General features: G+C 36.5%; 1 protein-coding gene across 3 annotated transcripts in view; it reads right to left on the bottom strand.

Annotated features, from left to right (window-relative positions):
* The window catches only part of AP3S1 (adaptor related protein complex 3 subunit sigma 1), a 54,239-nt gene extending 31,298 nt beyond the window's left edge, over positions 1-22,941 (bottom strand). The window contains exons 1-3 of one of the 3 annotated variants that reach the window (XM_074360501.1): positions 22,698-22,941; positions 6,631-6,722; positions 3,506-3,617 (exon numbers count right to left, since the gene is read on the bottom strand). In XM_074360501.1, coding sequence (XP_074216602.1) covers positions 3,506-3,617; positions 6,631-6,722; positions 22,698-22,766 — 273 coding nt within the window. In that variant the 5' untranslated portion in view covers positions 22,767-22,941. The remainder of the gene's footprint in view (positions 1-3,505; positions 3,618-6,630; positions 6,723-22,697) is intronic. The other 2 variants (XM_074360502.1, XM_074360500.1) reach the window with 2 other exon arrangements.
* Positions 22,942-23,131: the final 190 nt, after the last annotated feature.

Raw genomic sequence — 23,131 nt, 5'->3', positions numbered from 1 at the left:
AAGAAATAAGGAGCAGGTATGGGGAGGGGAGCCAGGTCACATGAAGCCTCATGGGTCATTTACAAGGAATTTGGCTTTTACTGTGAGTGAGAAGGGAAACCACTGAAGAATTCAGAATGGAAGAGTATAAAATGTAACATATTTCAATAGTATTGCTGTTTTACTGAGAAAAGGCAAAAAAGGAAAAGGCAGTGAAAGCAGGAAGACCAGTCAGAAAACTACTGAAATAATCCAGGCAAGAGCTGATGGTGGCTTGGACCAATGTGGAGGCAGGGCAGACAGTAGTAAGCAGATTCTGTACAATCAACAGGATTTGTCAAAGAAGGTATCAGACAGACCAAGAAACTAAAATGAAGCAACTAAAGTAGTAGGATGAAAACTGAGCAAGTAAGGTGTCCCAGAAGCCAAGTGAAGAAAATATTTCATGAAGAAGACAGTAATAAACAATCTTAATCAAATAAAGGAAGACTGATGAGAAACTTTGAATTCAATGACACACAGTAGAGCTGAAAAACCTGACTGGAGTGTGTTCAAGAAAAAAAGGGAGAAGAAAAACTAAAGATATTGTGTACAGACAACTTTTGCAAAGAAATGAGGCAGTGGCTGGAGAAGGAAACAGGGACAGGAATTTTCCCTCCTTTTTTTGGATGCAAGAACATATTATAGGCTAATGGGGATGATCTAGAAGAGAGGAAAAATGATACATGAGAGAGAAATGCTAGAGCAATGAGGAGGAGAAAACTAGTAATTAAGTGGGTGAGTTGGCCTCAGCTAGGAGCAAGGGTCATCCACTTCTCAAAGAAGGGAGCAGAGCAAGGACACAGATGCAGAGTCTGATTCCTCTGACTCCCTAGTGAACTAGGAAGCAGCATGCTAGAACCGCTAGGGATTTCAGGAGAATGTATCAGCAGCTGTCTAGAAGTGTGGGAGAGTAAAATGACCAAGGAAATATGACACGATTATTGGGTAGCATTAAGGACTAAATGAGGTTAGGGATCATGAATTTAAAGTGAAGCCTGCATGTATGGTTATCTTTTTTTTCCCTCTAAGTATGTTCAGACATGTGAGTACAAGCAAAGAGTTGAGTATATACAAGCATATGATTATCATGACTGACCATGGAATTTAAGCAAGGCAAGGAAAGTAAGACATAAGGAGGATCAGGAACAGCGAGAAAATGACAGATTTAAGACTGAAAGTCCCAAAGAGACACTGAAGAGATATAATGAACATAGGAAGAAAATACAGAATCTGGATATAAACATGTCTATTTTTCTAAAGCTGCCATGTATTTATTAATAAACGAATTGAACAGTCAAAAATGTATAACTATAGCTATAAAAGTATCAGTAAACATTTTTATCCTTAAAAAAAATTTTAAAAAAAGACTGACGTCCCAACAGGCTCAAAGAACTGTTGGAGTAATATAAATCGTGATATGAAAAGATAAGAGATGGCAGAGAGTGGAAGCTGAAATTGAGATGATGGAGGGATTGAAGTTTAAATAAAGACAATGTCAAAGAAATGAGCTATGAAGTGGGGTAATGGGCAAAAATTCACTGAAGAAGAGGAATTCCAGTTTTGACAATACCAGTGTACTGAATGAATTATTCACATTAAGACTGAAATAACCAAGAATTATAACACAAGTAGTACTACGTGAATGTCACTGAACTAGGAACTAAAATCTGTTAGACAATTCTGCACGGGCCTTCCATTTCTGCACATCATGGGAACAGACGTACTGACTGCCTTTATTGTGGACTGTCTTGCCAAGTAAGCTTGTATAGCCAACAGCTTTGGAAAACAGATAGTGTTTCCCTCCAAAGCAAAGGGTAGGTTTATCTACACCCTTGGAAGATATTATCTTCCTCCAGGACATGGGCAGACATGCTAAGTGTCCATTATAAAAGATTCCAGTTCCCTAAGCTTGGGCTTCCTCTCCTATAATGCAATCCACTGTGCATGCTGGTCTTCCTGTACCTTACCAGTCACACTTTAGGAACTAGGACTTGAGTAACTAGTGTAGGCAAATGCTGTCACTTTGGTTATTGCTTTTACTGTTAGTAATAAAGCTCTTTGCTTCTGGCCCAGAAAGCTTCTTTTGCCAGCATCCATAAATTGTGGTAGTTAACTTGTTAGCTTGCAAGTCGACTAAATTCTCAGACCACTGGAAGTTTTTATCTCCAATGAATGGGAGGTGAGAATGAGAGATTACTGCAACAGGATGGGTAGAAGGTGGCATAGTCTGAAAACATGAGATAAATTTTGGAGATGTTTTAGAAGAGAAAAAGGTCTGGAAAAAGTAATGAAAAGCAAAGAGAACACCCTCCAGGTTCAATGACATGAAGAAAGCAGGAGAGAAAACTGCTGCTACCTGAGAGGGTGGCAGGTAGTGTCATCAGGCCACCCAGATTTAACTGAGAGTAAAAAGCTGAAGGTAATAGTAATAAAAGAGGTTGAAGGTAAGGAGGAATTTGCTGATGACTGACTTTGAGTTTCAGGGACATTATTAAAGTGTTAAAGCAGGCAGATAGCTAGATATGAGCAGAGAAAGGGGGACACAGGCCAAATGGCAGGAATTGGGCAGAAAGGAGGGGCACAGGCCAAATGCAGGAAACCGCACATCATGTAAGCAGCAGGGATCCTTGGGTAGAGAAAGAAAAGCAGGAACCTTGGGGCTTATAAGGGATCATGCCTTTTGGGATGACAAGTGGCCTGGAGAAGAACAAAGAAAGGTGAGAAAAGGCAGGAATTTCTAGTGTCCGAATGTGACCTTTTGCTCATTATGCCCTCATTTCAATAAAATCATTCTTGCAGATCAGAAGTACCCATCATGCACCGACGCCATGACACTTCCGATCCAGACTAAATAAGGACAAAAATGCCTCCTCCCTTCGGGAAGGTGGAGTTGGGATGATAATCAGGGAATACGACCCCAAACCCTTCCCTCCCCAATGAATATTCCACCCATTCATTTTTACACCCTATGTAGCTAACTTGCCAAAGAAACTCAGGGCAGCTGCTCAACTGAGCCTGCCCGCTCTCCCCTGAGAGAGTGCTATCCATCCTTTAATAAATGCTCACTTTACCTTTTTTAACCTCTAAGTCTTGTCTCTGAATTCTTTCTGGGACAGGACAAGAACCTGGAACACCAGTTGCATCTATCGGCAACAAAGATTTTCAGGAGACAGAAAGGGGTGGGTTTGGGAGGTTAGATATGGATACACACGGTAAAAACCCATGAGTGTTGGGCTTCTTGTGGTGACTTATATGAACAAGAAAAAGGGCATGAGAAAATTACTTGTGATTAGTCTTAATCAGATTAAATTAGTCTATGTGCTTCTACATCCGTCATTCCTCTTTTACCCACCCAATATCTACTATGGAACTTTATTTCTTACCAAACAAAACATTATTTTAGAAAATGCAGAACACAGAAGTTTTAAAAAATAGAAATGCCATAATTGTTATTTAAGACAATAAGAAGCAAGTGTTAACTTACTTGAATTAGATCTAAAATGCCAAGTTCACTTTCAGAAGAATCCACACAGAAGACGAAATATAATGTTGCATAATGTCTATAAATCAGTTTGTTGTCAGATCCTCCAATTAATCTAAATGACAAAACAAAAAAATTGGAATGTTACAGGAGCAAAATGAAAAACATTTTCATTAGCTCAAGCAAACTGACAATTTGTTTAAAATCCTCTATAAAATGAAAGGTAACATTTAATGACATAGAACTCAAGTGAACTAGATGTTTGCTTTTCTCAGAGAAGTCAAGTGAAAGATGCTGGTGCTTAATTTTAGTTCATTCAGTCATTCAATTATCTACTGAGTACCTACTATGTGTCAGGCATGGAGAGTGGGTAAGGAGCAATAAACAAATGAGAAAAAATGATGAGTGGAAGGCACTACATACAGAATCACATAGGATGATGCAACATTGATGGATTTGCTATTTCCAACTGAGTGTTAAGAAAAGAGTAGATGTCCAGGCTGACGTCTAATGGTAAGGAGCCTGCTATGAAAAAATTTAGAAAACAGCATTTCAGGCAAAGCTAACAAATAATAAAAAGGCCATTTTATCAAGAACAAAATATCTATGTTTAAAAGAGAAAAAGAAGGCCTGCGACCAACAATAGATTAGTAAGTGATTAGATCAGAAAAGCAGGCAGAAATGAGATCATAGGGCATTTCTAAGTGCTTACTAGATTTAACTCTGTAGGTCACAGTAAGTTACACAGCATAAGACTGATTATCAACTAGGAAAAAAAAAAGAAGAATGACATTTCTTCTTAAGTTTCGGAGAGATTTACCATCAAGATCTCCTCCAAAAATACACTTTGTTTCGGAATATAAATGCAAGAAAACTGAGCTAAGAGATACTCCATTCTTTCACCAGATAATATTAGATTGATAGGTATTTCAGCATTTTAAAAACAATAATTTAGGAATCATTCCAAACACCTTCTATTTTTCTAAATATTACCTAGCTTTTCATAGTTACAACAATTAATTCACTTCTCAAAAGACCCTTTAACACTAACACAATATAAAAATCAAGGCTAAAAGTAATCAAAGCTTACTGAACATTCAAACAAGACACACAGGAAAATAGCATCTATTTCTTAGTAAAAGTAACACTAAATTTAACAAGTTTTGCAGAAACAACTTCTCCATATTCTCATTATTTTTTACTACTCTATATTCTCTAATTGCAAAAGTGAAAATGATCTTTGACAAGAATTAAAAACTCCTACTATCTAGAATAGATACTCAATTAAAAATATGTGCACGCACTTCAAAGATTCTTGGACTTGTATTTATAGACTATCAGTGCAACTGTTCTTGAAAGGGACAAAAAGAGCACAAACAGCAGGCTTTACTTCATCCTGAATCTGCAATTTAGTGATTATCTTAAACTTTTGTTTGGCTCTACTTTAGAAGACCAAACTTTTGAAAATAATAAGCTTCAAAATGGCTACTAAAGTTATTAAAAGAAAGCAAAGATATTAATATAAATACAAATTTTGCTGTTATTTCATCTTTAAACTATAGTATAATGGTGAGTCAAATTCTTGCACAGAATTCAATACACGACATAAAAACCACAGGATTTTAGGAATCCTCGTAGTCTAAATATCTTATTTATCATAAGAGAGAAACTGAGATACAAAGATTTTAACTGATGTGACCAAGAAAACCTGATTGCTAGTAACAAAACCAGGACTAAACCAGATGTGTAGCCTCATCTCTGATGCAATATTTGCTTTCTACCTTTCATAAGTTTGGAAAAGAAAAATCACAAATTCAAGTCATAATTTCCAGCTCAAACAATGCCCTGATTAGAATAATCAGGTTTCTACACATCTACCATATGCAGTACACTGTGCTGGGTGACGCATTTCCTATGAGATTAGATTAGTAAGCTGAGATGAAGGAAAATGATGATACTGGCAAACACAACTAAACACAGAAGTTTAAAAGAAATAAGTAAAATATAATAAAAATACAAAACAAAGCTGGTACCCCTGTCTCAACTATTAAACTGGAGGCCTTCACTTAATAGCAAAATTCACAAATCATAGGCTTGTATTTGCGAATTTAAGTGCAGCATGATACAACCTTTTAAGAAATGCAAGTAAACTTTCTACATGATAAAAAGTAATTTATGGTTAGGTAAGAATGAATTCTCTATTATCTAACTATTTTTCATAATATGCATCATACACCTTAAAAATACAGAAAAGTATAGGTTTCTCTAACTAATCTATAATTATTCATAATAAGGTTCAGCTAAAGTTTAGTTTTTGAATTGTCAATGAGGAAATATCTCATTAAGAAATTAAACATAAAACATGAGAGGGAACATTTATGAAACTATTTGAGAACAAACTGATTTCATGAAACCCATTAATTTAAAAGTACTTATTTATTATAGCTGGCAAACTATAAGCAATTCTTATTTATTCATTTTAAAAACAGAAAAAAGTCTATTAGCTGAATTTGAATCTACCTAACCTATCTATCTGTATAAATACATCACATATTTGAAAAGCAGAGTTCACTTTTGTTTATAATAATAAAATAAGCTATCTAAGTTTTTAAGAACAGGTCCATTCACCCTAAGGAATACTCTGTAGTTATTAAAAAGAATAACCCTGCTCTAGATATGCTTATATGCCAAGCTTTTCAAAATGTAAGTGCAAACAAGCAACACGAAAACCAGCATACATGTATGACCCCGTATGTAAAAATTTTTAAGGTTATACTTTTGTATGTTAGTGTAAAATTAATTTTCTAGAAGGATATACAAGAAACCGGGAAGAAGGACTAAAGCTGGAGGAGGAAGACAGTTTACATTTTATACTTCCCAGTAATGTCTGAATTTCTGCCATATGAACATATTATCTCTATATAAAATGCTTTTATAAAATTTTTAAAAAGAAAAAGATTGCGTATCTTCAAAAATTATTTAAGTTTGATTTATAGCTAATGTAAGGGGCAATTAATTCACCTGACCCAATTAATCAAATTAGGAAACTTTACAAAAAACTGATTAAACAGTATGTATTTTAATCATACAGTCAAAGATTAGAAATGTCCATGAAATGCTTTACTTACAATCCTCCTTCTAGGAAATTACAAACATTTTCATCTCTCTTAGATACCAAATGGAATGTCTCCCTGATGATTTGCTGTTGTGTATCTTCACTCTGAGAAAGAACAATTCATATATGTTAGGATCAAATTTCTAGGTTTAACAGTATTTTAAGAATTGTAAAAATAAAAGATAGTAATATCTGTCTGGGAAATGCATCTAAGAGAGAGGTCCTTGGAGAACAAATCTATCATATCTTAACAGAAACAAAACCCAACATTTTAAAAGCAAAAACAGAACAAAAATCAGCACTTTATAGTTTATCACTACAATAAAACTTATTTCTCAGCTTCAAAAACCCACAAGAAAAATATCAGACACATGAACTGTAGACGCTAGTAAAACGGGCATTCGATATTAACTAGTCAAAGCCCATTGTTTTGCAAACAAGTAAAGTGAAACAGAAAGATAAAGTTATAAACAATTCATGTAGCTAATCTATATTTTAATGGAAGAAAAGTAACCAAAGTTTGGAGCTTCCAATTAAGCAAGTTTAACTAAATGCAAATTGAGGTAAGAGTCTATCCATCTTACTCAACTCTACATAAGCACAGCCTAAAACCAAGAATACACTCAATAAATATTTATTAAATTCACCAAGCAATTCATATCCCAGCAAAAAAAAAAGTCAGCTTCTCAAACACTGCAATAGAAAACTCGGCAAAACTGAGAAGAAGAATTTCACAGGAAAGAAAATATGATGGCCCATAAAGAAAGGAAAAGATGCTAAATCTCATTAGTAATGAAGTGAAATACACATTAAAGTAACAATGAGGTAACACCACATGCACCATATTAGCAAAAGCACAAAATTATGACAATATCAAATGTTGACAAAGATGTGGAGTCAAAAACACTCTCGTTCCATCAGTGGGAAGGGTAAGTGGTATAACCACTTGGGCAAATAGTTTTATAATCCAGCATTTCCACTCCTACCTACTGTGCCATACCATATGAAATCATTGTTTTTGAAGCTCAAAAACAAGAGAATATTGACAACTATGTATACATAATAAACTCTTAAGCTGTATACCAAGAGACACAGAGAAAAATGTTCATAAAGTCACTGCAACAATCAAAAAAGCTGAAAATAACCCAAATGTCCACCCATCACAGATAAGTTATGATATACTCATAAAATGGAATCTTGTAAGGAGTAAAAACTAAAGAAGTGAATTACACCATCAATATTAATGATTCTTAAAAATTTAATGAGGAAAAAAAGGAGTTACCTTAGCTCAAGTTGACATTGAAAAAAAAAAACAATACAGACGGATGGCTTAACTAAGAGAAATTTATTTTCTCACAATTCTGGAGGCTAGAGGTTTAAGACAGAGGTGCCAGCATAGTTGGTTTCTGGTGATTGCTCTCTTCTTGGCTTGAAGACAACCACCTTTTCATTGCGTCCTTGTGGGGAGAGACAGCAAGAACAGGCTCTCTGGTATCTCTTCTTATATGGGCATGAATCACATCATGAGGACCCCACTCTCATAATCTCATCTAAACCTAATTACCTCCCAAAGTCCCAGTCCCAAATACCATCATATTGAAGGTTAGGGCTTCAACATACAGATTTTGGGTATACACAATTCAGTTGATAGCAGGGTAGAAAAGCAAGTACCAGAATGATATGTAATCATCTCACTTCTGGGCATATACATGGAGGGAACTCTAATTCAAAAAGATACATGCACCCCAACACTCACAGCAGCACTATTTACAATAGCCAAGACACGAAAACAACCTAAATATCCAATGACAGATGACTGGATAAAGAAACTGTGAGATATACACAATGGAATACTACTCAGCCATAAGAAATAAAATAATGGCATTTGCAGCAACATGGATGGACTTGGAGATTGTCATTCTAAGTGAAATATGTCAGAAAGAGAAAGAAAAATACCGTATGATATCACTTATATGTGGAATCTTAAAAAAAAACACAAATGAACTCATTCACAAATCAGAAAGACTTACAGACAACAGAAAACAAATTTGTGGTTACTGGGGGAAAGGGAATGGGAAGGGATAAACTGGGAGTTCATGATTTGCAGATACTAACTACTATATATAAAACAGATAAACAATAAGTTTATAGCATATAGCACAGTCAACTATATTCAATACCTTGTAGTAACCTATAATGAAAAATGATATGAAAAGGAATGTAGGTATGTATATATATGACTGAAACACTATGCTGTACACCAGAAATTGACACATTGTAAATTGACTATACTTCAATAGAGAAAAAAAAAGAATATGTAATCATTCCATTAGTATAAAATGCAAAACTAAATATTACATAATGATAGATATACAGGTGATAAAAATAAAACCATAAAAAATGATGGAAACAACAAATTTCAAAGGATTAGTTTCAAAGAAACAAAACTGTCATTCACAGATGAAAAATTTTCCACAGAAAAATCTAACATAATTTGCACAAGTGTTATAATTATTAGAAGATTTAAATAAGAACACAAAGGCATTATACAAAATTCTATTCCAATTCTAAGCTTCTGCAAGTATGAGCTGTAAAATGCAATTTTAAAAAGATACATCAAAAACCATGCAGTGCCCAGGAATAAATTAAACAAACAAAAAAAAGCAAGAGAAAATATAAAACTTTATTGAAAAAATTAAGAAGACGTAGATAAATAGAAAAATGTACAGTGTTTACAGACTGAATCATTCAATATTTTAAAGATGTTCAATCTCCCCAGAATGCTCCAAAGACTCAAGGTAATGCTAATCAAAATCCCAATGGGGTACAAGGGGAAAAACTTGAAAACCTGATTGCAACTCCAAAACTTAAATATTGCATCAGAGAACTAGAATAAGAAGACGCTATCAAGTAGAAAATAAGAGCATCTGCTGACCAGATAAGAATTATTACAAAGCCATGATAATTAAGATAACATATTGGTGCAGAAATAGGGAAACTGAATGATGGAACCAGAAACACTCATACATAGTAAGTACAGTAATTTAATTTAAAACAGAATATTTATTGCAGATTAGCAAGGATGGAAAAGCATTTACATAAATGGTGCCAGGATAAAAATTTTTGGTTCTCTTCTAATACAGTGAACTTCTAGCTCTCACATTATTCTCAAAAATCAATCCCAGTTTGATTAAAAATGAATATTAATGGTGAAGTTACAAAAATTTAAAAATATAATACAGGTGAATATCCTTCTGACATTATAATATTGACTTTTAAACAAGACATAAAATAAGGGTAACCAAAAGAAAAAGGTTGGCAAATTTGATCACTTTAAGAGTAAGCACTTCTAATGCTCATATGATACCAGAAAAATTAAGAGAGCTACAAACATGAAGAATATATCTGCAATACACAAAATCTGACAAAAGGATCATATCCAGTGTACATAAAGAACACTTACATGCCAGTAAGGAAAAGATACACATCCCAATAGAAAATGCCTTGGCAAAATAGAAGATCTGAAATACATCAAACTAAAAAGTGTCTGTATAGCAAAGAAAACCATCAATAAAATAAACAGGCAACCTACTGAATGGAAAAAAAATCTGCAAATTGTATATCTAATAAGGGATGTTAATATCCAAAATAAAGAACTCAGACAACTCAATAGCAAAAAAACTCTCCAACAACCCAACTAAAAAATGGGCAAAAGATCTAACACACAAGGCCAAAAGGTACACAAAGAGTTGCTCAACATCACTAATCAACAAGGAAATGCAAATTAAAACAACAATGAAATATCACTCCACACCTGTTAAAATAGCTATTATCAAAAATGCTGACAATAACTAGCATTGGTGAGGAGGTGGTCAAAAGGGAACACTTGTGCACTGTTGGTGGAAATGTAAATTGGTGCAACAGCTATGAAAACCAGTATAGAGATTCCTCAGAAAAATAAAAATAGAACTATCACATGATCCAGCAATTCCACTGTAAGGTTTTTATCTGAAAAAAAAAAAAATGAAAACACTAATTTGAAAAGACATAAGTACTCCCATGTTCATTAGGGCATTATTTACAATAGCCAATACATGGAAGTAACCTAAATGTACCTCAGTGGATGAGTGGATAAGGAAAATAAAGTGAGGTATATATAAAGGCATATCCCGGAGATATTAGAGGTTCAGCTCCAGATCACAATAAAGAAAATATTCTCACAATAAAGAAAATATCATAATAAAGGGAATCATGTGCATGTTTGGTTTTCCAGTGCATATGTAAGTTATGTTTACACTGTACTGTAGTCTACTAAGTGTACAACAGTATTTGGTCTTAAAAATGTACATACCTTAATAAAAAATACTTTATTGCTAAAACATGCTCACCATCATCTAAGCTTTTAGCGAGTCATAATCTTTTTGCTGTTGTTCAATGTTGATGGCTACTAACTGATCAGGGCCGTGGTTGCTGACGATTGAGGTGGCTGTGGCAATTTCTTAGACTAAGACAACAATGAAGTTTGCCATATCGTTGGACTCTTCCCTTCAAAAGCGATTTCTCTGTGGCATGCAATGCTGTCTGACAGCATTTTACCCACAACTGGAGCATTTTATCCAAAACTGGAGTCAATCCTCTCAAATTCTGCTTTTATCAACTAAGTTTGTGTACTATTTTAAATCCTTTGTTGTCATAACAGCAATCTTCACAGCATCTTTCACCAGGAGTAGATTCTAGCTCAAGAAACCACTTCTTTGTTCATCTTTAAGAAGCAACTTCTCATCTGTTGAAGTTTTATCATGAGATTGCAGCAATTCAGTCACATATTCAAGCTCCACTTCTAATTCTAGATCTCCTGGCTACTGTTAAGTGCCAAGAGGCCAACAATTTAGCCTATTTCAGCTTTCAACATGCTTTCCTTACTAAGCTCAATCATTTTGAGCTTTTGATTTAAAGTGAGAGATCTGCAACTCTTCCCTTCACTTGTACAACTTAGAGGCCACTGCAGGGTTATTAACTGGTCAAATTTCAATACTGTTGTGTCTCAGGGAACAGAGAGGCCTGAGGAGCAGGACAGAGATAGGGGATTGGCTGGTCAGTGGAGCAATCAGAACACACACAACATTTGGTTTGCTGTCTTACGTGGGTATGGTTCGTGGCACTCCAGAACAATTACAACAGTAACATCAATGAACACTATCACAGATGACCATAACAAATATAATAACAATAAAACACTTTGCAATATTGTGAGAATTACCAAAATGTGATAGAGAAGCACAAGTGAACAAATGCTATGGGGAAAAAAGCAGCAATGACAGACGCTCCCTCGAGGCAGGGTTGCCACAAACGTTCAATTTGTAAAAAATGCAGTATCTTTAAAGTACAATAAAACGAGGTATGCCTGTAAATTTGCATTGTTTTAAGTCACTGAGTTTGTGGTTATTTGTCAGGGCAGTTATAAGTATGAATACCAAGTCATACTCAAAACAGAGGAATTAAGAAAATGTGAACAAGCCGATGTGGAAATCTCCAGTCCTTTTTTTCAATGAGTCCCCAGAATTCCTACAGCCAGGTCTTCTTCACCCTCTAGGCTGGAGCCTGGAACAAACTTCTCCTGGAATTCTACCTAGATCTAAAGGTAATGACATTGGAGGTTCCCACTATGGCAGAAACTGTTATTCGTTCATTAAAACCGACTACCCCAGCACACAATTCAACAATATTTTCCATCTTTCCTTGAATTTAGAGAGAGCCATACAACTCAGCTCTGGCCAATGTAACATGGTGGGCAGTTGCAGTGGTATACCCGAGCTGGCACAACTGTGCGTATGTCTTCCCAACTCTGCATTCAGTGACATCATGTTGGTAGCCTGAAACTAGTCATAACAGGAATACTTACATCATGTAGCAAGAGCTACAGATTAGAGCTCCTTCCCCCCGGTGAGCCAGTTATTAAAAATATACCGTCCAAGCTTCACTCATAAAACTTCCTGCACAATCTTCCATGTTAATTAGTTGCAGAAATTCCTTTGATCCCATCTCAAGAATGACAAAAAATTCCTACACAGAAGGTTCCAGTTGATCAGGAACACCAAGACTAGACTTGATGTGAGTAATAAATAAACTTTTATTGTGTCAAGGTACTAATACTGGGGGACTGTGTTACAATAGCAATTCTTACACTAAACTGCCTAGCCTGATAGTCTCAAATAAAGCTTACAAAGACAATCTCTACTCATGGATTCAGAGCTTCCAATTAACTTTTAGTGTCCTACTTTTATATAGAACTCAACCAAAGATTAGTGGATGTCTGAAGACAGCTCTAACATAAAAACTAAGGACAAAAATGGGGAAAAGAAACTTAGAGGAAACAAACCAAGTAGGTAGAAGAAAAAGTTTAAGTATTTATCATTAATATCAGAGAGGTTAAAAAAAAAGATAATGCAATTATGAAACAAGAACAGCATATAAAAAAATAACACTCAGAAATTTTTTAAAATGAGCTTATGTAAATTAAAAATAAAGGAGAAATCTTAAGATTCAGGGGAAAGACTGGAAAATAAAGTTGAGAAAATCATTCAAAAAATAGACCTAAAGGGCAAAAAGATAGAAAATAGAAGAGAAAGGATAAAAAAGTAGAACAATCCAGATGCTGAATAAAAGGAGATTCAAAAAGAAAAAACTGAGAAAGTTTTTCAAGGAGAGAGGACAAGAATTTCAAGAATTAAAGGGATCATCAAGTATCCAGCGCAACTAATGTAAAGGGTCTGTGAAACTTCAGAAGCTGCAGACAAACAAAAGTCTACATACTTTCTGGACAATAAAAACGGATCATACACAGAGAATAAGTAATCAGAATTGCTTCAGGCTTTTTGATAACAAAACTGGAAACTAAAAGGTAATAAATCAATGCCATCAAAATTCTGAGGAAAAGTTATTTCCAACCTTAGAATTCTACAGGCAGTCAAGGTGAAGTTCTAAGACTCTTTTCAGAGACACAAGGTCTGAAAAAATCTACCTCGCATGTCTTTTCTCAAGAAGTTATGGAGAATATGCTCCACCATGGTAAGGTAACAAACCAAGAAATCAAAGTGGATCCAAAATTGGAGGAACAAGCAAAAGGAATACATAAGATAACAAAGATCCTAGTATGACTGCCATAAAACAGATCCAGATTGGCCCTAGTCAAAGGATTATAGGAGGGATTTCTTCAAGAACATGAAATTCAGAGATGTACATGACTGAGACAATTGGCAAAGATATGAATTAGTGATAAGCAAATAGAAAACCAGACCAAAGGAAAAGGTGATTGTATCTCCGAGGAAAATGCAATGTCAGGAAGGGAAAAACTAAGCACAGTTTACAACGTGGTTTGGCTGAGGACAGCGTTTACACAGGAAATTAATGTAAAAACCAAATACTGATCTAACCAAAATTATGAAGTAACTATGAGAAGACTGGAAGGACACAGATGTTGGGCGAGGGGGGTAGAAAAAGAGCTAAATAATATTTTTCAATAGCAGAAGTCAACAGATCATGCCTACAAGTGAAAAATCAGGCAGCAAAGCAAGCATGTTATTTAGAGACATGTACATAGACACTGAGTAATCAGCTAAAAGTACTTACTGGAAAGAGGGAAATGACAGCATGGTATTTTTCAAAATAAACTTTATAGAACTATTATATTATTTAACCTACGTTTACATATAATTTGGATAAGCAAACTAAAATAAAGAAGGCAGGGAGGAGAATATAGAATCTACAACCAGATTACATGGATTTATTCCTGAATATGGTCTTTATTAACTGTGTGACTTTGAGCAAGTCACTTAACTTCTCTATGCCTGAGTTTTTCTTGTTTCTAACAAGAAAAAATAGCAGTACTACTTCATAGAGTCATTGTGAGGATTAAATTAATGTACATAAAGCTCTTAAAAATAATAGCTAGCCCATAATAAGCATGGATTAACATTGATTTATTTTAAAATATCTCTCTGGGCCTTGTCATCATCTGTTAAATAAGCTCGAAAATACTAACGATAGTATAAAGGTCCTACAGGAGTTTTCTCTTAAGGAAAGTTATCTTCTTGCATTATATTATTGTTTATAAACAAATAGCAAGTTAAATATGCTAAACCTTAATTATGTTTCACTATTTTAACAGTGAAAAGGATTTCTCATATGAACATCAAGATTACCACTTGGAATCGTCTTTCTTAAAATGCTAAGCAATACTCGACTAAGAAAATCAATACTGGAAAGAATGTCTTGAAATTTTAATAAAACAACCAAAGTCTAAGTTAAGATTAAACAAATTAGGTCTCTGCTGACATAAAACAATTTCCCTTTCTTTAAAAATCAATTTAATTTAACAGCTTTCATAAAGCCTGGAGCTTGCTTCAGGCTGATCAGATTTCTCGCTTTAGGTTCATAGCAGAAGTCAAAAGAGGTTCATTTCAGTTGGTCATCACAACTCCCAGATTACATCAGTCTAAAGACAACTAGAGTTACATAAAGGCAACAACTTTAATTATTTTAAATATTTTTAATGCATTAACAAAAATTAAAGTTTTAAAATTCAGCATCCCACTGATAAAACTTTATCTTTTCCTATGTTCCTTTCTTGGTCCTATGTATAGATCATAAAAGACAACTCTAAACTCCAAACTTCCCTTTAATCAAAGAGTCAATAGGTCATTTCCCTCATCCCTCCCTCCCACACATACTCAAAGAAGAACGTTCTTCTTAAAATGCATTCAATCATTCTACTGAAAATTAGAATATCGAGGATTAACAAGATGAAAGAGTAACAGGTTTTTTTGCCAAAGAGCTTAAAACAAGAAATAAAATGAATATAACTATTTAACATTTTAATTTAGTGTTCTGTATCTTGCCTTTTTTATATTTCAAAAAAGAAACAGGTGTCTTTTTAAAAAGAAGACAACCCCTGATATAAGAACAGAACAAATAACATAAGAAGTCAAGGGGAACACATGATTTTCAGCAGCAAGATTATCACCTTCAAAGAAAAGAGAAAGATATCTAGGAAAGGCTTTAAAGAATAGGTATAATTCAGAACTGCAGAAAAGAGGAAATGTTAAGTTGCATGATATTGGAGGTAGAAGGAAAAGTTTGGGCCAAAGCACGGAATCAAGAAAGCAAAGAACATATATGAGGAATAATAATTAGTTCATTTTTCGTAACAATGCAAAAGGAAGAGAAGACTTGTCTTCTTCCTAAACGGAAGAGAAGTTTGAAGACTAAGCCTCAGAGCACTCCAACATTTAGGAATCACAAAAAAGAGAAGGCATCAGCAAAGAAAATTCAGTCAGCATATTTTTTTACCAGACTGCTCCCAAGGAGGAAGTCTGGCTGGAGACTTGGTATATGTGAGAAGGCTTCACTTTAGCCCAAGTGTATAAAGAACAAGCAGTCAAGATGAGTCTATCCTTAAATCCCAAAAAACAAGGAGGGAAGAGGGCACCTGCAACAGAAATTAACACTTGCCCAGATACTTCATTAAATTTCTTTAGAGAAGAACTCTCTGGTATTTTCCGTCACAATGCATAAAAATGCATTAAACCTGCTTAAGCACAAGAAGGATAGCACTCAGTAAAAGAAAGCTATTATTATGACTCTAAAACTAACATCTACTATACTAAGATGTTTCCCACTTTCAGTGGCAAAAACTCTATTACTTACTGTAAATAACAAATAGCTGAGAAGGTGATAGACTGGGTTTGAAATATTTAATGAGAGAGCCTGAACCACGGTGGAAGCTGAAAGGTCTGAGAACTCAAAAACAAGGAAAATTGGGGAGAAAAGTTGGATGGAGTAAGGTACCTAGACAGTTCAATGAGAAAAGAATAGTCTTTTCCACAAATGGTGTTGGGAAAACTGGATAGCCACATGCAAAAAAAGTAACATTTGATCCTTACCACACACCATATATAAAACTAACTCAAAATGGATAATAAACCTAAGTGTAAGAAAAACTACAAAACTCTTAAAGGAAATATAGGTACTAATCTGTATGACCTTGGATTGGACAAAGCTTTCTTAGATATAGCATCAAAAACACAAGCAAAGAAAAAAAAAAAAAACAGATAAATTGGACAACATCAAAATTAAAAATCTTTGTGCTGCAAATGGTATCAGCAGGGAAGTGAAAACAACCAGAATTGGAAAAAATATTTATAAATCATACATCTGATAAGGGGCTTTTATCCAGAGTATACAAAGGATTCTTACAAACTTAATAATAAAAAGACATATAACCTAACTTAAAAATGGGCAAAGAATTTGAATAGACTTTTCTCCAAAGATATGTAAATAGCCAATCAGCACATGAAAGATGCTCAAAGTCACTGTCATTAGGAAAATATAAATCAAAATCACAATGAGATACCATTTGACATCCACCAGGATGGCTAGAATCAAAAAATAATAATAAAATAATGAGTTAATGAGGAATTAATTAACCTTCACACATTGCTGACAGAAATGTAAAATGGAACAGACAATCTGGAAAACAGTCTGGCAGCTCTTTCAACAATTAATAAACATAGTTACCATATGACCTAGCAATTCTACTCCTAGATATATACCCAAGAGATATGAAAACATACGTCCACACAAAAATTTGTATGTAAATGTTCATAGCAGCATTACTCACAGAAGCCAAACAGTAGAAGTAATCCAAACATACATCAACTGATTAAGGGATAAACAAATGTGGTATATCTATACAATGGAATATTATTTGATCATAAAAAGGAATGCAAGGAATGGTATCAAATGCATCAAAGGACACTATCCTTTGAAAAAGGATACCATTCCTTGGGTGAAAAAGCAACCCATAGTTTGGGAGAAAATATATATACCTGGGAAGGGACTGATATTCAGAAAACTGTAACTCCTACAATTCAAAAAAAAAAAAAAAAAGCTAGGTTATGAAATGGGCAAAAGACTTAAATAGATATTTACCTGAAGTAGATATACAAATGATCAGTAAGCACATGAAAAGATGCTCAACATCACTAATTAGTCAGGAAATGTATTCAACCTTGAAAAGGAAGGAAATTTTGACATGCTACAGCATGGGTAAACCTTTGAAGGTTTTATGCTAAGTGAAATAAGCCAGTCATAAGAGGACAAACATAGTATGATCTCTCTTTCACAAGATTCCTAGAGTAGTCAAATTCATAGAGACATAAAGTAGAATGATGGCTGCCAGTGGTTGGGAGAAGGGGAGAATGGAGAATCAGCATTTACCAGTGTATAAAGTTTCATTTGGGGAAGATAAAAAATTATTAAAATGGATGGTAGCAAAGGTTATACATCACTGCAAATTTACTTAATGCCACAGAACTATATACTTAAACTGGTAAATTTAATGTTACATATGTTTTACCCCCATCAAATTATTTTATAACAATCCCACTAAGATATATCAATGACAGGAAATGGCAGAATTATATGTGGGGTGGGGCAAACCGGCAATCTTCCCCCACTTAATTAGACAGAGCACAGTAATCAAAACAATTCAATGGATCTGACACACTGATAAAGACCCCTTTTCTCCTGGGTAACAAAGAGAACAATGACTGACAGCTAGTGATTCTAGAATTACAAGGCTTCAAACAAGACAGGAAAGATGTAAATGCTTCTCCACACAATAAAACAGGTGGTCTAGCAGGATTCACATAAACTTTGCTCATCTATAATTAAGGCTGTGAGATGTCTGAGAAAAATAAATGCTTTTCTTCCTGTGTTGTATCACTTCACAGGTTACTTAGGAAATGGAACCAGCTTGATCACTGGTCTCATTTGTATAGAGGCTGCACAGAATTGGAGCACTCACTTTTACCATCATTCACTGGGTTAGCTCTCCTACCTCTCCACACCAGGTAGAGAAGAAAATAACTGAACAACGGACAGCATCACTGCCTCTACTGCAGAGGCCAGAGGCATTGTTCAACTGTGCAAACTACAGAAGGATTCAAGGAGAAATACCATTTCTTGTGGAAAGCACATTAGGGATTATGTCATTGGACTGAAAGATCTGAAGAGACTGTATGATCTGGGATACAGGCGTGATCTGTCCCTGTCTTTCTCTCTGACTTCATCTCTTGCCCTCTTACCTGTGATCACTCAGCTTGCCTTCTTGCTATTCCTCAACACAAATTTTGGTCCCATTTTAGGGATCCTGTAACTCTTTCTCCCTGAAACATTCTTTCCTCAGCTGTTCTCAAACACTCCCTCACCTCACTCAGTTCTCTTCGCAAATGTCAGGTCTTTAAAGACGCTTTCCTTGATGACCTTTAATATAGCCTCTCCCCCCACCCCATTCTTTATACTCTTACACCATTTCATTTTTCTTTACAGACTAATCACAGTTTTACATAATTTGTTTATTGTCTATTTCCTATCACTAGAATGTAAACTCACAGGGGAGGAAGGACATCTGTCTTACTCATTACAGTATCACCAGTGCTGAGAAAGGGGCATACAAACAACAAATAAATATCTTTTGAGGGAATATGGGCAGGAAAAGAGAGAAAGGAGAGTTTAATGGTCCAAAAGGCCACTCCTACCCTCAAAGAGCAAAGTCTAAGCATGCCTCTCCTTGGAGTCTTAAGAACTTGACACCTGGTAGCTAGAATGTTGACCTTTAACTCCTCCTACACTGCAATACTCTTCTGAATGTGAGAGGTTTACACAGCAAGAGGCTGGAAGGGGACTGGCTCCTCTAGGAGATCTGTAACTCAGAATCACCTTGGCGTAGCAGCAGCAGTGAAGAAATCCACAACCCAAAAAGTACAAAGACAATTCCGAGTGCTAAATAATGAATTCTTTGACTTTGTAATAAAAATCAGCAATGATTTCCCTTCGTGATCACAAAAGGGAAGGGCCCTGATACACTCAAGTTACTTATATAAGTTCAGTTTTGGGGGAAGACACACAGAGAAAAAATATTTGCCAATTATTAAAGTGCAGTTAACATACATTATCGTATTTTTAAACATTTAACAAAATAACAGCCAGATATTAACGTATTTGATTATCTTAAAGCCACAAACGTTCGATAAATTCACCAACAGGTTCAATGCACTCTTTGTGATATTATGTCTAAAAGGTATATATACTCTTCATCAGGGTATTCTGAAAGAAAAAAAAAATATAGAGGAAATATACTAAATATTAATAGTTATCTGTGGATGGTGAGATCAAGGATGGCCTTATTGATCTTTATACTTAAATATTTCCCATGTAATCACAATAAAGAAACACATTTAAAAATGAAAACAATAAATAATTTAACAATCACCTTTACTAAAGAAACAATACAGCTACCCTGTACAACACTTTACTGCTTTGAAAGGCAGAAGAATGACCTAAAACATTGCCCTATTTATAACTTTTCCCCAAAATACTTTATTTCTACTTTATTCAATTTTCAACAGGTTTATTAATCTTAATTTTTTAAAAGCAAGTCTTCAAGCATACTACATACAAAAATTATGATCATATTAGGGTTTGAACTTTTCAATGATCCTTTGATATAAAGGATATCCTGAACTAAGATCTTTTGTGGCACATGGTCAGAACCACATATTATCAAGAACCATTCCTGATACTAACAACCTTAGAAGCAATCTAAAATTATAGAGAAGTAAAAATATTTATTCAAAAGAAAATAACATGGGCTAATAAAGAGGGAATAGCGGACACCTGTTTGCCTAAACACTCCTCTTTTCCACCTTTCCAAGAGAATATCGATTTTCTTCACGTTTCCACCCTCATTCTCAGCTCCAAGGGTGGATCCTGATTAGCACAAGCTGTCACTGGTCTTGGATAGAATTAACTAGACTGAAGGGAAAGATATAGTCCAGGACTGCAGGAACAGACTACTTTCACTTGTTGTCTATCCCCCTGCTGAAAGAGCAGAAGTCATCTGTTCCTTCATCTCCAAATTGTTAAACACTGCACATGGTAGGCATGAAATCAGTATTTGTCAACAAAATGACTGATGGAATAAAGGAATGAAAAAGATTTCTGCCCTCGAACAGATTATGATCTATCAGAGGAAGCAAATATATAAATAAATAATCTTAAATTATTCCTGAATGACAAAAATAAACACACAGCTGGCAAAACTCAATTTATAAAAGACTAGTAATGCAGAAACAGTTCCTGGCATCCCCACTTCCACATGTTCAGTGACCACTAGATTCTTCTTTTTATTACACCTCTCTCTGCCCCTGTGACACTGTCATTTAGCAGTGGCCAAAAATGACACCAGAGGTGCCACTGCTGCAAGAACTGTCTCCTCCCACATTCACCTTCACTGCTGCCTACTCAGTAAAGGTAAAAGATATTTCTGCTCCCATTGTTGGACAAGAAAAAGATGTATTTCTGGATTTCCAAATTCAATACATCTTTCTGTACGTGATTAAATTCTGCCCTACAGGCGTGGTTAACACTGACATTATGGATTAGCCATGAAACCTACTATTTTGAATACTGCTTAATTATTTAGTGTAGATATGGAAAAACATATTTTAAAGTTCTGTTTCACAACTGGAACATATCATTTTCACATTGCAAATGGATGGCACAGGCAAAATGGCAAAGCGAAAGATTCCTTCAGTAAAGGTTAGTACTATATTTTAGCCAAATGATTAACAATGCAAAGTTAAGGGCATTTTTTTTACTCAGAAGGATCAAGAAGGATTTTATCCTGGATTAAAGAATAGTGTAGAATTCTTAGAGTATTAGGATTTAAATTATACTATACTCAAACTAGGCAAGAGTAGTAGAAAATATTCTTTATTGCCAGCAAAAGCAAAACTACTTAAGGAAATGAGGAATGAACTTAAGATTTCTCACTTCAGCTAACACCCACAGACTGCATTATCGTTTTAGGTAAAGTGACATTTTCACATTTAATTTCTAATGGCAGGAATGATTTCCATCTGCGATTTAGCTGCATAGAAGTGGTAGCCTTGGCACAATTTCAATATTTAATTGAAAGTTCATTTTTGGCTCTAAGCAAAATGCCTCAATACTACACAACAGTTGTACCTCTACATTAATCCTATCACTGAGAGCCTAATTTTGTGTTTTACCTAGTGGAGAATTTCGCCCTCTGATAGGCACAACTGCCTATTACCTTCCCGCAATCGTTGACAAATTACTTATCTTTACTACGTTAAAGCCTCCTGCACTTTTTCAACAATATTAACACGTCTAAAAGAGTTTTACAAATATTACTCTTCTTCATAAGGAGAAAAACCACAAATTGGGGCAAATTCCATTACGCAGAAAAATGCCAACTTTCAGGTACAGAATCACAATTCTAATCGGTCAACTACAAATGTTGCCATTTATTGCAGGAGTAAATAAATTGCAGCACTGGGGGAAAGCCACATAAAAAACGTTGGGTCCTCAATCATCTTTTTCTTTAATAAGGAGACACCGGAAAGTCACCATGGGCAGTCGATCACGTCTGGCAACCTACAGGAGAGACCGTACTGAGCGTGCAGTCCTCCCAACGCAGGAAGCCCAAGTTCCTGCGCGAGGACAGGATTACGGCGGAAAACAGCAGCCCATCTGTCCACGGGAGGAGAGAAAGAAGTCCACCAGGAAAGGCTGGGAGTCGGGGAGGTGGGGCTGCGAAACCAACGGGCTCCGCGCTGCCTCCCTCGGCGTCTAACAGGAGCCGCGGGCAGCAGGAAGGCGAGGGCGCCGGGTGGGCTAGTGGGCGCAGGTGGGCTGCGGCTGCCCGACCGGCTTCGGCCCGGCACCGCGAAGTCTCCAGGGCCTCGCCCGCGCAGCCGGGAAACAACCCAGCCCACAGACGGGCGAAGGAGCCGCCCGGGGAGAGCCACGTCGGAGGATGGGAGTGCCGCGGGAGGTGGGCACCGCACTCACATCCAGCCAGAGGCTGACAGCCCGGAGCGCGAGGCGGCCGGGGCGCGAGAAGGGCCGCGGCGCGCCTGAGGGGGTCGCCCTGAGGGCGCCGCCGGCCGCCGACTCCCCCCTCACCCGGATCGGCGGCGGCGGGGTACTCACGTAGGGCTGGTAGAACTTGGAGAGCCGCGGTTTCCCGTGGTTGTTAAAGATGAGGATCGCCTTGATCATGGCTGAGCCGGGCCGACCGGGTGGGAGCTGGGGGCCAGGGCGGGGGCGGGCGCGCGAGCCTCGCCTCAGGATCTCGCCTGCGATCCTCCCCCACCCGCCCCCTCCTGCACACGCGCGCGCGCACGCCCCTGTGCTGCGGGGCGGGGCGGGTGTGGGGCGGGGCCTGGGCGGGGTCGGCGCGGAGGGAAGCGGAAACTGCTCCAGGCCGGACCGCGAAGTAAAGGGGCGCCTGCGCACTCGTAAGCTCGCGGGGACGGTGCCCACCCACTTTTTCCGGGGACTTGCTGGGGGAGACAGCAGTAGCGCTATCCACGACAGAGGGATTGCAACAGGTTGGACGCGGAGGACCAACCTGCAATTCCGAC

This window comes from Camelus bactrianus, chromosome 3 (genome assembly GCF_048773025.1).
Source record: "Camelus bactrianus isolate YW-2024 breed Bactrian camel chromosome 3, ASM4877302v1, whole genome shotgun sequence".
NCBI lineage: Eukaryota > Metazoa > Chordata > Mammalia > Artiodactyla > Camelidae > Camelus > Camelus bactrianus.
This window is presented reverse-complemented; position numbering and strand designations above follow the sequence as displayed.